The following is a 14,740-nucleotide window of genomic DNA, read 5'->3' on the forward strand; positions in this document are numbered from 1 at the left end:
ATCACACAGGAATTGCGAAAACCTAGTTACGCAGAGATCTGCCAGAGGACAACTAAGGACCCACCGCCACTGCAGCCCCCAAAAGAACAGAAGCCAAACACTGTCAGCTGTGGGAAAGATGAAAGGAAGCCCACAGAAACACTAGAGAGAAGCAAAGAACCCCCACTTGTGAAGTCTAATCCAGGGCAACCCAAAGACCAGAGGAGACAGTCAGGACGCAGGTCACCACCTCCAGCTGTTGGGAAACGTCTAACTAAAGAACAGAGCACCCCTCCCAAATCTCCTCAGTGAAACTAGTGCTTAGGAGGAGGTTCAAAACATCTCACTATGAAGTAAACACATGTTGCCACTCAGAGTACAAAGAATGAGTTGCTGGTTAGGAGCTTGCAGTAGGTATTAAGTATATGAAATGCCTGCAAGTTTTTTGTTTGTTTCTTTGTTTCTTTGTAAAATAGATTGCTCCTCCAATTTTCTTGCTCCCCCACCAAATTCCCCTTGAGCAAACAGTCTACTCTGTCAGGGTTTAATTAATCTAAACCTTACATTTAGGTTGGTGCTGAACTGGAGGTGATGCCTAAAATCCCTTTTTTTTTTTCCTAGATGGAAGATGCATTTATCCGAAAAATCAATTTTTTATTAAGCCTCCATGTGGCTGTGTGAATACAAGCTCTATCTAATGAGTTTTTTCCTAATCTACTAAGCAGAATTGTGCTGCTGTAGTTTTTAAATAACTGGTCTGTAAGTACATATCTTCTTTAAAAAAAATTCCAGAAGACTAATAATAGCAGCTAATATTTAGAGTGCAAAGAAAAACAGGTATTTTATAAGACAGTTAGACAAGTTTGACTTTCTTTTTTCTTTCTTTTAAATTCTGGCTGCTGTAGCACATCAGCAAATAAATTATACTTTTTAAGTTGGAAGATAGATTTGATTCTAATGTTTTAAAATTCAGCAATTTTTCTTCTTGGCCAAATGTGAACCTTATAAAGATCACCTGTGAGGCTTCTCTAAAATATTTATTTTGATGGTCTGCAAGCAAGTAACCAGCTTCTCAATCAAAAATAAAGTGGTTCCTTGAATTTCAGGAAAAGAAAAAACAAAGCACATTGTGAATAAAAAAATTAAATACATAAGCCCTTGTAAATGGCAAATGCCAACTAATGGCTGTTTTTCACAAGATAGCACAATAGCACTCTTGTGATAAGGATCTCAATTTTTCCCCTCGGCCAGAAGAAATTAATTTTGAGTCACCACTGTCCTTTCTGATTTAACCCTGTGCTCTGTGTAGGTTTTTAAAACTATGCTCAAAGTGCTCTTCGAAAGAGTTCATATATTAATCGGCCTAAGTGCTGAGACCTTTCTGTACCTACAAACATTGGCATATGGATTTAATTTTTTTCAGTCCGTGAGATAATGGAGTTTTTTTGTGTGTGTGTGCATGTACGGTGAAGGAAGAGATCCCTGTTTCCGTCTGGGGTGAGGTTTGTCACGTTTATTTACTTTAGAAGTGACATGCTTTCTGAAGGACAAGGATGCACTAAATTAACAAGTTTCTAATAAAGTTGAATATAAATTATTTTTGTTTTAAAATGCCTAAAGTTTTTCTTTGAGTGTATAAGCAGCAGATGGTTCAGATGAAAATGAGTTCCTGCTGAATACAGTCCACACACAAAAAGGTTTATTTAAACAACTGATTTTTTAAAGAATAATTTCCATCCAATATTTAAAGACTTGAATTTTATTTAAACTTGAACATGACTTTGCCTTAACTTTTGTATAAGACAGATTAGATTTACTGAAGTCTGACCCCTCAAGGGTTAGTATGGGTGGCATATACAGAATTACTCAGTTACAGTATGTATGTATTGTCACTGGTCTTACTGGGTAAACATACTGTAGTACAGGTAGTAGCGGCAGTTTTTGTAATATACCTTAAAAGATCTTAAGCAGTTGATCTTTTTCAAAATGTTGAAAAACCTGTAAATGGAAATAGTCAATACTGTATTAAATACGTGCATTTGGAGTGTGTGCTTTTGCTTGTACAGGTGTAAATAATCAGAACATATAAAAAGGCACCATTAAAAAACTGATAAAAATTATTGATATATTATAAATGTTGCTGTTGAGCTGGATGTAGATAAACTAAATGTTGTGGTTTGAATATTACTTTAATTTGTTTTTTTTTTCTTGTTTCTTTTACTTTATTCTGATGTGCTAAGCTGATTCTGCCTCTTCACTGCAAAAGGGAATTGGAGAAAGTCTGTCTTAAAAGCCCTGGCATTTTAAACACTTTCTGGAAGTGTACATTTCAACCAGTGTGACACACAGTTGTACAATGTAACTTCCAACGATCAGCAATGGGTTTTTTTAAACTGAATTGGAAAGAAATAGCATTGCCACAGAAAAGTAGCCCCAACGTTTACTCAACCACTCTTTTTAGGCCAAAATATTAGCAAGTTGGATTTAAGTTTCCACGTAGCTATAAAATATTTAGGGCAGTTGATTTCCTAACGTAGGTTGCTGCTATTTTAATTGTCCTTTAACTAAAAACAAATAAACCAAACAAAACCAGCCTGCTTTTTGCACTGCAGAATTTAAAATGAGCAAGCTGGGCTCTGTTACGCCCTGAAAAGGCGCACTTGGAGAAGTGGGAGGGGATGGGGACTCCTAACACCAGATAAAATCACCACATGTACTGTTGTTGGGTTTTAATGTTTATCCTTGACCCAGTGAGCAGTGAAAGTGGCAGCTAGATTAGGGTATTGTTTAGGCCCGCTATGAGATTTCTTTGTTTGCCTGTTGAAAGCACGAATGAAACGGCTGCAAACAAAGTGGGAAGTGGCCGTGGCAAGTGTACAGCTAATCATCACAGGCAACTGATATATTCAAGTTAATATATGCAGACCAGCAGGTGGGTTGTATTTTGTTGCTGTTGCTTATACTAGGTTAATATACTATAATTCTCACCCAAATAACAGTCTGTGTAAAAAGTTTAAACTTCACTGTAATCGCATTTTTCAAAACAGCAAAAGTGTCATGCCAAATAACTTCTCCAATCACTTTAATACTTTCCCATTCAGACAGTATGGGATTACTGGAACAAAAGTTGTCCTGCAGACTGTTTACATATAGCTATTCAAATCTGGCGTTTTTTATTGTATTTGTTTAAATCCTCCCCTGAAATCTGAGCTGCTGGTTAAAACTATAGGAACCAATTACCATTTGGCTTTTAAAAAAACTTGTAGGATTACCTTGCTCTTTATATGGAAGTATAATGTAGGTTCTTCTGAGGCTGTTCAAGGGATGTATTTAAAACATGAATTTTGCTTCTGAATACGTAATGTACAAGAATTTTGCATCAGGGTGCCTCACCTATCCCCACTCCAATTTTACAGTCTGTCACAGAGGAACCAATGCACTGTCACACTGAATTTTTGTTTTTGTTCTTAATTTTTTTGCTGTCTCCCATCTAAAGACATAACCAGTTGGGAAAGAGGTGCCCTTACTACTGGGTGTGATGTGGTGGATCATGAACAACCACTGACTACAAGGGTCCACGCTAATCTCTGTATCCCTTTCAGCTACCTGCAGTACTTGCATGTTATGTAACCTATTTCACTGATAGCAGCAGACAATCGAAGACATCTGCGAGCTAACAGCTGCCAAGTCACAAAATAGAAGGTGTTCTATGGAGGCCTTTTTTCTGAGGGTGGTTTTTTGTTCTTCTTCCATTCAAGACTGGAATCAAGCTTACATGTAAACTATTGGTAATTTAAGTTTCCTTTTGTGTCATAAAATGTACAACTGTCTAAAAATGTAGGTTATAAAAAATAAAGATTTAGGCACTGTTGAATTTCTCTTTTTTTAAATTAAACTTCTTACAACAGTATTTTTCACTTCTTTTGTCTTTGCGCCCACGTGTGTGTAGTCTTAATGATTCAGAGGCAGATACCAGCAGCACCTTTGCTGTGGCGATACCTTTTTGACAGTTAATGCTGTTTAAGAGCAATAAATGCTACTCCAAAACTAGACAACTTGCTCATTTTTCCAAGGAATTTGAATGTTTCAATGGCAGTTTGCTGTCTTGTGACTAAACTTTTTTAGGAAGATGTATTTGTGAATTATCCTAAGGCAGATTGTGAGTAAGGTTTTGTTTTGTTCTAAATAAAATCTTGCGTATGGAAGTAGAAGACTAATTGGTGTTGGGGTCCCCTGCAGTATTTAATTCTGCTTTATAGTCGCTGTTTCTCATCTTCCAAAGAGGCATCCATGTAAGTAAGCAGACTCCCATGTTAGATGACAACCTTCCCCGACTTGGTCCCCTCCAGATGTTTTGGACTTCAACTCCCCCCAGCCCCAGCCAGCCCGGCCAATAGACAAGGATTATGGGCATTGAAATCCAAAACTTTTAGAGGGCACCAGGTTGGGAAAGGCTGGCCTGTGATAATTAAATGTAGATACTTTAAAATTGTAGTTGGCAGGAAAGGGGAGGGAGACAAGGAGTAGGCCTTCCACCCAGGAGAGTTATTACTGCTGTATGAGCCATACTCACATTTTAATCACTGTTACTGTTAGCATATCACCTTATTCTTCCTATGACTGTGTCAGACTGATGTCATCACAAGCATCTTTATAAGCTTGTTTGCACATCCATATGTGCTCTTGGGGCTGATTTGACTCTGAAAGCGAAGGCATGCCTTTCACATCAGAAGTGTTGACTAAGTACCAAAGTTCCCACTGCTGTAGGCATGGATAATTCCCCGTGAACCCCAGAATCCTGGGCCTTTGGGAGTGCATACACAGTTTGCACAGGAAGAAGTCAGTCAGCCTTTCATAACCTGACAATTTGACTTTCGAACTATGCACTTTGCTTTATATCTTACTAAGCTGAATGGGCATAAATGTGGGTTGGTGTAATGTCGTAGAGCTATATAATGCAATTTAAAATAAGCACTGCTGAAGTATATTTGCTTGGATGCACCATAAATGTACAACTTTTCCCCACATGAGGAATAATTGCTTGTTCATCAGTTGGAGGTCTTTCACAGGGTGTCAAGAATGAATGTATTAAAAGTATATCACTACTTCTTTACATGAATACAGTCTTTAAAAAAGCAAAACGGTGGTGTTTTGAAAGTAACCTCCCCACGTTCAATACAAATGTACTTTTCCTGTCCTGGGGCGAGTTCTGAATAAATGGATCAACCAGCTTATATGCAGTGATGCTTAATTTGAAGAAGGGAAGAGCTGGCTGTCGGGGGGTGCCTGTTGGCTCATGCCCATGAAATCAACATCCCTCAACCCCTTCCCAGATTAGTTTTGCTAAGTTAAGGAGGTGTATAAAATGTACAGATGTTTTAAAATATATATATTTTTAGGGTGGACAGCTTGCATAGAAAACAAGAGAAGGGCAAGATTGACAAGAGAACCAGAGTTTGATTTGCTGGCATGTATGTATATAAGGCAAGTTGCAAAGCTGTGATCACAGTGCAGTAGAGGAAGCTGCTGTGCTTGCTGTTAAAATGCTATGTCTGTCTTCGCCCATTCTTTCTCATCCTGGCCGAACAGATGGTCACCAAGACAACCAAGCATGTTTGGTGAGATCTCAAGGTCAGGGTTCAGGCATCAGTTGAGAAGTGTAAAAGCAGCTTGTTAACTTCTACTTCTCAGCAGGGCAAATACAGAATTTGCCCCTCATCTGGTACTTTTCATGAGCATTTAGGAAAAGAAACCCTGATCTTGTTCTTTTTCATGTAAGACTGTTTTACAAATCCTTCCCAACCTTGAGCAATCTGAAAACATTACTTCAAGAGATTGTGAATCTTAAATGCCTGTTAGCCTTAACACTGAACTTCTCTTCAGTGAAGAAGAAGCAGGTAAACCCTTACCTGCTTTCACCAGTGTCCCTCTTCTTGAGCCCCTACAAATAGCACTACCTCCTAGATGGTTCATGCAAATCTTGGAAGTGGCTTGTCAGGTTGTTGGAAGCTGTTTTGTAAATAAAGCCACAGTTATTACTGAATATGTTCTGTCTGCTTCAGGGGTGGGATGGAAGGTGTTTCAGTTGGCATTTTTCTATGCAAAGTAGTCCTCAGTTTGTCTTTTTTTGCCCACTTTTTTTTCTTTTCTTTTTTTAAATAAGCTGCCAGAAATCTAGAGCGTGTCAAGAAACAGCTTTTACGATGTCAGGTTTGGCAGTAAAGTATACAAGCTTTCCCTAACACCCCACCCCCAAAGTAGCATTATAATATTTATTATGTGAATTTTAAATATTCCAAGTGGGTTTGCAACCAAATGTTTCAGTTTATCTTTGCAGACACACCCAACAGGTGTGCTCCTGTTCAGGGTGTCAGCCAGCAATAGCCTCCCCCAGAATCCTATAAGCCAACCTTACCCAACCAGATGTGTTGCACTATAACTCCCAGCATCCCCAGCTAGCATGCTGCTAGATGATGGAAGCTGTAGTCCAGTGTACATGGAAGGTGCCAAGTTGGGGACGGTTGCTATTAGCTGTAAGGAGGTGTTTGAAAGGCCCACCTCAGTCTGCTCCAGCAGGAGGGTGAATGGAGGTTTTAGGAGGGACCAAAATGGTACGTTCTGTTGCTTCCAGATAGCAGGCTTTGCCCCTTGCTAGAGCAGAGTGTGGTTCATCCCTTCCATCCTACCAGAACTATCCTCTCTGATGCTGTCTTGGCCCTGGGCAGCGCGAGCACAAAAGGGATGTTTGCATGCAAGTGGCAGGCTCCTTTGAAATGTACCATCCCATGCATAATTCCCCCCATCCCCGTGTGAGGGCGCTGTCTTGACACAGCAGTGTATGAGGTCTGTACAGTAGGACCTTTTTATCCTCCACATGTGCAGTGCTGCAGATAGGTGATCTTAGGCTCTGGCCCTACACTGTCCTCATCTCTTTACATGGGAATTGGGCCCAGCCCTATCATCGGGCACAATTAAGCAGCCACCTCACACAGCAGATGGTAGAGGTTGGGGAGTGGTGGTGAGATGTAAGAAGACAGAGGTGTGTGTGCTACATGATATGTTGGAGGGGGATGTTCCATGGCCAGTGTTGAAATAAGGTTCAGCTGTTAGTCCAGTTAGCTTCTGAATGAACTGGGCACCATCTTGTCCTTTGCCTGGCCCAGCCCTGATGATGATGTGTCCTCTCCTCTAGCTGTGTACAACGTCACTCCCTTCAAAATCCAGTAAGTCGGATCTCTTGGGAGTAGTTCAAGCTTGCTTTAATTCAAGAAGCATCAACGCTCCCTCTGAATCTCATACTGCAGAAGCCCCACCAGCCCCAATGGGAACTCGCTGCCACTGGTGACGGTGCTTGATTGAAAGGCACTCCCAACCTGCAAACCTGATCCTTCAGGGCAGAGGTGGGCAACTTGTGGCCCTCCAGATGTTTTGGCTTACAAGGTGCCCACCCCTGAGGAGTGCTACCTCTGCCGGAACGTGTCACACATGCTCAAGTGGGCAGGTGCAACACCCACCAACAGAATTTCTGTCTTTCCTGGAGTGGGTCTCAGTTTATTGATCTTCATCCACTCCATTACCATGCCCTTGCACTGGTTAAGAACACCCACTGCTGTACCTGGATTAGATGAAAAGGAGAGAGGGAGCTGGGTGTTCTCTGCATATTGGCGACACCTCAGTCCGCATCTGTGGAACCCCATAGTGTAACTGCCACAGGGCAGCACAATAATACCTCACCACCACCTTGTGGAATAGATGTATGTAGGAGTGGAATACGGCATTTTAGTTCTGCTGAGCCTTACTCAGGCAGCCTATGCAGAAGGATGCCATAGCTAATTTATTTATTTATTTTTATTTATTAAATTTATTAATCGCCCATCTGACTGGTCACCCAGCCACTCTGGGCGATGTACAACCCCCATAAAACAATTTAAAACAATAAAATTTTACCATAATTTTTTTTTTTTAAATACCCTAACCCACCCCAAATGCCTGCCTGAACAACCACGTTTTTAATGCACGACGGAAGCTCATTAAAGAGGGGGCATGACGGAGTTCCCTAGGGAGGGAGTTCCACAGAGTGGGGGCCACCACAGAGAAGGCCCTCTCCCTCGTCCCCACCAGTCTAGCTGTCCTGGCTGATGGGACAGAGAGAAGGCCATCTGAGGCTGATCTTGTTAAGCGGCCTGTCTGGTGTTGCTGGAGGCGCTCCTTAAGATAGGCTGGGCCGGAACCATATAGGGTTTTAAAGGTCAAAACCAACACCTTGAATTTGGCCTGGAAAACAACTGGTAACCAGTGCAACTCCTTCAGCACTGGAGTGATGGGATCTCGCCGGCGGCTGCCATTAATCAGGCGAGCCGCCGCATTCTGTACCAGCTGCAGCTTCCGAACCGTCTTCAAGGGTAACCCCACGTAGAGCGCATTACAGTAGTCTAAACGAGAGGAGCCCAGGGCATGTACTACTGATGGGAGCAGATGGTCGGGAAGGTAGGGGCGCCGCCGCTGTATCAGATGGAGTGATACAGCGCTGTCCGGCTCACAGCTGACACCTGAGCCTCCATGGACAGCTGGGAGTCCAAAATGACCCCCAGGCTGCGGACCTGGTCTTTCAAGGGTAGCCGTACCCCATTCAACACCAGGTCAACATCCCCCAGCCTCCTCTTGTCTCCCACCAAAAGTACCTCGGTCTTGTCAGGGTTGAGCTTCAGCTTATTCCTCCCCATCCAGCCACTCACCGTCTCCAGACATTTGGACAGGGATTCTACGGCCAACCTTGGTGAAGATTTGAATGAGAGGTAGAGCTGCGTGTCATCCGCATATTGATGACACTGCACCCCAAACCTCCTGATGATAGCCCCCAGTGGCTTCACATAGATGTTAAATAGCAACGGGGAGAGGATGGAACCCTGTGGCACCCCACAAGTAAGTGGCCACGGGTCCGAAACCTCCTCTCCCAGTGCTACCCTCTGGTACCTGCCGGAGAGGAAGGACTGGAACCACCGCAATACAGTGTTTCCAATGCCCATCCCCTCCAGGCGGTCCAGGAGGATACCGTGGTCAACGGTATCAAAAGCCGCTGAGAGGTCGAGGAGAACAAGGAAGGAGCATTCACCCCTATCCAGAGCCCTCCTCATATCATCCACCAAGGCGACCAAGGCCGTTTCTGTCCCATGCCCAGGCCTGAAGCCCGACTGAAATGGGTCTAGATAATCAGTTTCTTCCAAGTGTGCCTTCAACTGCACCGCCACCACCCGCTCAATCACCTTGCCCAAAAATGGCAGATTTGAGACTGGGCGAAAGTTGTTCAGAACTTGAGGATCCAAGGAGGGCTTCTTTAAGAGTGGTCTTATAACTGCCTCCTTGAGGGCTGTTGGCATCACTCCCTCCTCAAGGGAGGCGTTCACCACCGCCCTGATCCCTTCACCCAGTCTCTCTCTGCAGCTCATAATGAGCCAAGATGGGCAAGGATCAAGTAAGCAGGTGGTCGGCCTTACAGATGAAAGCACCTTGTCCACTTCATCAGGAGGAAGAAGCTGGAACCGATCCCACAAAACCGGTTTGCCACAGGCTGCCTCTTGCTCACTAACTGTATCCACAGTGTGCAGAGTAACACACCTAATCTGATCAATTTTATCTGCAAAGTGCCTTGCCAAAGCCTCACAGGAGGCCTTAGAATGCTCCAGTGGTTCCGGAGCCACAGGACCGACCAGGCTGTGGACCACTTGGAACAGCCTCCTGGGGCAGCACTCTGCAGACGCGATGGAGGCAGCATAATATTCCTTTTTTGCTGCCTTCACCGCCACGTGATAGGCTGAAGATATAGCTCTAGCCCGTGTCTGATCGTCTTTGGAGCGAGACTTCCGCCACCGGCGCTCTAGCCGTCTCACCTCCTGTTTCAGAGCTCGTAACTGCAGATTGAACCATGGTGCAGTCCGAGCCCTGTTCAGGGGGAGAGGGCGTTTCGGAGCCACCCGATCTAATGCCCCGGTGATTGCGGCATTCCAGCCACCCACCAGGGTCTCGACCGAGTGGCCGTTGGCATGCCCCAGAGAATCCCCAAGCGCGTTCAGGAATCCATTTGGATCCATAAGACGCCTGGGGCGGACCATTTTAATGGGTCCTCCACCCCTGCGGAGGGGTTGTGGAACCGAGAAGTCCAACATCACCAGATAGTGATCTGACCATGACAAGGGGGTGGTGGATATACCCCCGACTTCCAGATCACTCCCCGCTTCTCCAGAAACAAACACAAGGTCTAGTGCATGACCGGCTACATGGGTGGGCCCAGTTAGAATATGGTGCAGCTCCCAGGAGGCCATGGTCTCCATGAAGTCCCGAGGTGCTCCTGTGAGGATGGCCTCCGAATGTACGTTGAAGTCCCCCAACACCAGTAAGTTAGGGGACTGTACACGCACATCAGAGACCACCTCAAGCACCTCGGCCAGGGAGTCAGTCGTGCAGCGGGGTGGACGGTACACGAGCAGAATCCCCAGACTGCCCTTCGGGCCCAACCTCCAGTACATGCACTCAGCAACCTTGGTCTCCCGGAGAGGGGGTCTGGTGAAGACCAAGGACTCTCGGTAGATAACAGCCACTCCCCCTCCCCGATCCCCAGCCCTCGGCTGCTGTGCATACGAAAATCCAGCTGGACACATGGCTGCAAGGGTTGGAGCAGCAGCCTCTGCCAGCCAGGTCTCCGTAATACATGCCAGGTCTGCACCCTCATCCAGGATCATGTCATGGATGAGGGAGGTTTTCTGGGTAACAGACCTGGCATTGCAGAGCAGCAAACGAAGGCCAGAAGATGGGGTCATGCCTCCCCCAGCTATCCTTTGGCTCTGGACAGGCCCGGAGCAGGGGACAGATACTGCACATCTCTCCCTTGTTCCCCTTACCTGGCATGGCCTGCCCCTAGCGCTCCGCCAGCGCCTGCCGCCCAGTCTCGGTATGTTCTGGCCCCCAACACTCCCCCCACTGCCTCCATCAGGTGGACACATGCCCCCTCGCTCCCGCCTATCAGGCAGGCTACCCACCCCTAAAAACACAACAAAATCCCCCCCAACAAAATAAAACAAAACAATTAAAATCCCCTTAAAAATGCCAGGCAGGAGTCCACAGGGAAGGCCTAGTGGCGGTGGTAGCGGCGGCGGCGGCAGCAGGCCCAGCAGCAGCAAGCACGCCTCTTCCCCGGTGGTGGTGGTGGTGGTGGCTTCTCCTGCAGGCCCTGGCTCTCCCAGGCCACCTCAGCCAGCCAGCTTATGTAGCCCCTCCAGGGAGGGGCAGGTGGAGCAGCACAGCTGAAAGTGTACTGAATGCCACTGGGAGTAATGGTAATGGTACTGAAAGCCACTGAGAGGTTGAAGAGAATAAACAATTGCGCTCTGGCCCTCTCTTGGCAAAGGCCTTGCCACAGGGTGATGAAAGCAGTTTCTGTTCCAAAATCAAGCCTGTAGCCTGATTGAAATGGATCTAGGAAATAAGTGTAATCTAAGAATATCTGGAATTGACCTGTGACCACTTGACCAGTTTGCCCAGGTTGGGCATGTGGGCAACTGACCTATAAATAGACAACATGGAAGGAGGAAATCGGAGGCCCTACTTGCCTAAGAAAAATGGGGAGGGGGGGAAGAGAGAGAGAGAAAACATTGAGTTTTCTCCCCAAAAAACTTTTATTCATACACATTTAAATATTGCTCAACAGAAAAATACCATAGCATAAAACAATGAAATACAAGGACAATCACATTTTTAATGAAAGCAGTGCACATTGCTACATCACACTTCAGGGAGGCCTGAGTGACAAAATACATTTTGAGAAGATGGTGTAAAGTCAGAATTGCACTAAGTTGGAGCTGCAGTACTAAAAGCCCTGTTCTGGTTAGCCAGAAGGCAGACCTCTGGAGCATGGGGCACTACCGGGTGTGCTCTTCCTGAGGACTGCAGTGACCAGGCAAGAGTATAGGGAGTTAGATGATATGTGAGATAACCTGGCCCCAAGTTGTGTAAGGCTTTATATACCAATAACATAACCTTAAACTTGGCCTGGTAGCTCGTTGGCAGTGCGGTTCTTTTAGCAAAGGTGTTGCATGATGTTGAAAAGATATTACAGTCAATGGTTTAGCTTCTGGACCAACTGGACCCCATATAGAGTGCATTGTAGTAATCCAGTCTTAGAAGTTACCCATTCCTGGACTAGGTAAGCTATCTTAGTCCAGGAGGAACAGCCAAAACTGGTAAAAGATGCTCCTAGCTACTGAGGCCACTTGGGCCTCCAATGACAAAAACAGACACACACACACACATGCCACAACCAGACTGTGCACCCGGTCCTTCAAAAGGAGTGCAACCCCCATCTAGTTCAGCACCTGGCCTAGACCCTAGACCCAGGAACGACTCACCTACAGAACCTCTGCTTTTCAGGAGTCGAACTTGGCCCTCATCCAGCCCACCACTGCATCCAGGCACTGGTCCGCCTGCATGGCCGCAACTGATTCAGAGGTTATGGAGAAATAGAACTGGACATCATCAGCATACTGATGACACGTTGCTCCAAATCACCTCATGACCACTTCTAGTGGCTTCATACAGATATTAAACAGCTTTGGGGACAACACAGTGCCCTGTGTCACCCCAGAGCACAACTGCCAGGGGGCCAAGAAGCACTCCCACAATGCCACTCTCTGGGAATGACACTGCAGATAGGAACCTGAAGAACTACTGAAGTACCTTGTTCCAGATGCCAATCCCACAGAGCTGGTCCAGGGGTATACTGTGGTCAGTGGTATATAAAGACAAGGAGAGATCTAGCAGAAGAAGCAAGGTCACATCCCACTTATCCCTCTCTCTACAAAGGTCATACAAGAAGATGACTAAGAACAATTTGGTCTGAAGACCAAGCCTGAACCCAGACTGGAATGGGTTTACATAATCAGTATCCTCCAAGAATGACTGCAATTGTCCCACCACAGCCTCCCAAGTACCTTTCCTAACAATGGGGTATTTGTGACCAGCTGGTAGCTGTCCTGAGGAGGCAGCGAAGCAAGCCTTGTGTGCGTGCGTGCGCGCGTGCGCACACACTGCCACACAGTTAGTGCGATTCTGAGTTCTAACCAGCATTTGGTTGTCTTTAGAGCAAGACGTCTGCCAACAGGGCTCTAGCTGGCACCCAGGCCGTTTCATTGCCCACAAGTGCCTGGAATACCAGGGAGCACAGCAGCTTCCATAATGCCATAGAGAACACTTGGGAGCAATCACGTCAATGGCCCATTGCATCTCACTGATTCATAGCAAGACAAGGGGCTTGGCAGGATCACCAGCACAGCTCTGTCCACTGGAAGGTCCCCCACAGCATTCAGGAATCCCTCACATTCCATAAGCCTCGAGGGGGAGAGCATCCTATTAGGTCCCCCACCCCTGCAGAGGGAAACCACCACCACCAGTCCAAACTTCGTCACCATTTAAAGCAGGGGTGCAGAATCTCTTTCAGTCCAGGGGCTGAATTCCATTCCAGAGAGACTTTCTGGGGCCACATTCCAGTGGCGGGCAGGGCCAAACACAAAAGGAGCACAGCCAAAATACCGAAAAAAATCCATGTATTTTGGTTTAACACTCCTGCTGCCACTAACTCAGCCTTGGAGGAGGCCTTTTGACCTTTTAGAATGGGGGGAAAGCTGCACAAAAGCCAGGAAACCACCTTGGCAGGATCAGTGGTTGGGGGAAAGGATAATGGGGTGTGGCCATCTGGGGAAACCTGAAGGGCTGGACTGGGACCCCAGGCCTGAATGTCTGCACACCTGATTTAAAGTGGGCTGACGTCTTACTTGCCTACATCTAAAGACATGGGGCAGTGAGTTTAAGATGGATTTTAAAAAGAGAGGACTGGAAGCTTGTCCCTTCTGAAGCTTATTTCTTTACCTTTTAGGAATGAGGCAACTAAATGAAAATTGTAGGAGTACATTTAAGCTAAAATCCCACAGCAACTGCTAGGGAAGGCACCCAGTCTGTTGTTGCTGCTGTTTTAGCTTTGCAAAGGAAAAGAATTTTCAATTGGCAAATGGGTGGTATTGCACCTTTTCAGGAATGCATTCACATCTCTTCTGTTGAAGAGATATTGTCTGAGCAATTTTCAATTAAAAGACAGCATGGTTATGTGCATTAAACAGAGAAATAAGCAAGATTGTTTTCCTTCCCAAACCAGTAGCATCTTCACATGTCATAATCGGTGCTTTTCCTCTTCTCTTGATTAGATTATAAGCAACAACATGATGACCACCTCAAATGTAAGGCTGTTAAAATGCTTTCTCCCCACACACCCTCTTGTGTCTGAGCAACTGGCATTTCACTGTTAGCCCTCCTATAACAAAATGGTTTTTAAAAACACACACACATTACACCTGCCTGTAAGATGACAGGAAGCCTTCCTTGTTGCCTTAATATCCCCCCCACCCCCTTCAAACTAACCTCAGGCAAGGGAGGTTCACTTGCCATGGGCTCTAAAGTTCTGACCAACGTTGACTCTACACAGTGGAGGTTGGTGGCTCCAATGTCAATGGGGCAGTGACTCCGCTCTGGGTTTCAGTCAGAACCCGTCAGAACCCTAGAGGAACTATCCAAGGTGTAGCACTTTGCAAAGAGGAGGGAAAGGGCAGCATGCTTGGCCATGGCTCTTTCATGTTTCATGAGGGTGAAGCCAGCAGGGCAGGATGATTGGCAGAGGCAACCTTTTGCCTCCCCGCCCACCATTCTATACTGTTTTTGCTAG

General features: G+C 45.8%; 1 protein-coding gene across 1 annotated transcript in view; it reads left to right on the top strand.

The window, feature by feature from the left end:
• Nucleotides 1-3,853, top strand: part of LARP4B (La ribonucleoprotein 4B) — a 66,071-nt gene extending 62,218 nt beyond the window's left edge. The window contains exon 17 of the mRNA XM_084859247.1: nt 10-3,853. Coding sequence (XP_084715373.1) covers nt 10-291 — 282 coding nt within the window. The 3' untranslated portion in view covers nt 292-3,853. The remainder of the gene's footprint in view (nt 1-9) is intronic.
• Nucleotides 3,854-14,740: the final 10,887 nt, after the last annotated feature.

This window comes from Heloderma suspectum, chromosome 5 (genome assembly GCF_057233095.1).
Source record: "Heloderma suspectum isolate Gila_16-S chromosome 5, 16-S_ref, whole genome shotgun sequence".
Lineage (NCBI taxonomy): Eukaryota > Metazoa > Chordata > Lepidosauria > Squamata > Helodermatidae > Heloderma > Heloderma suspectum.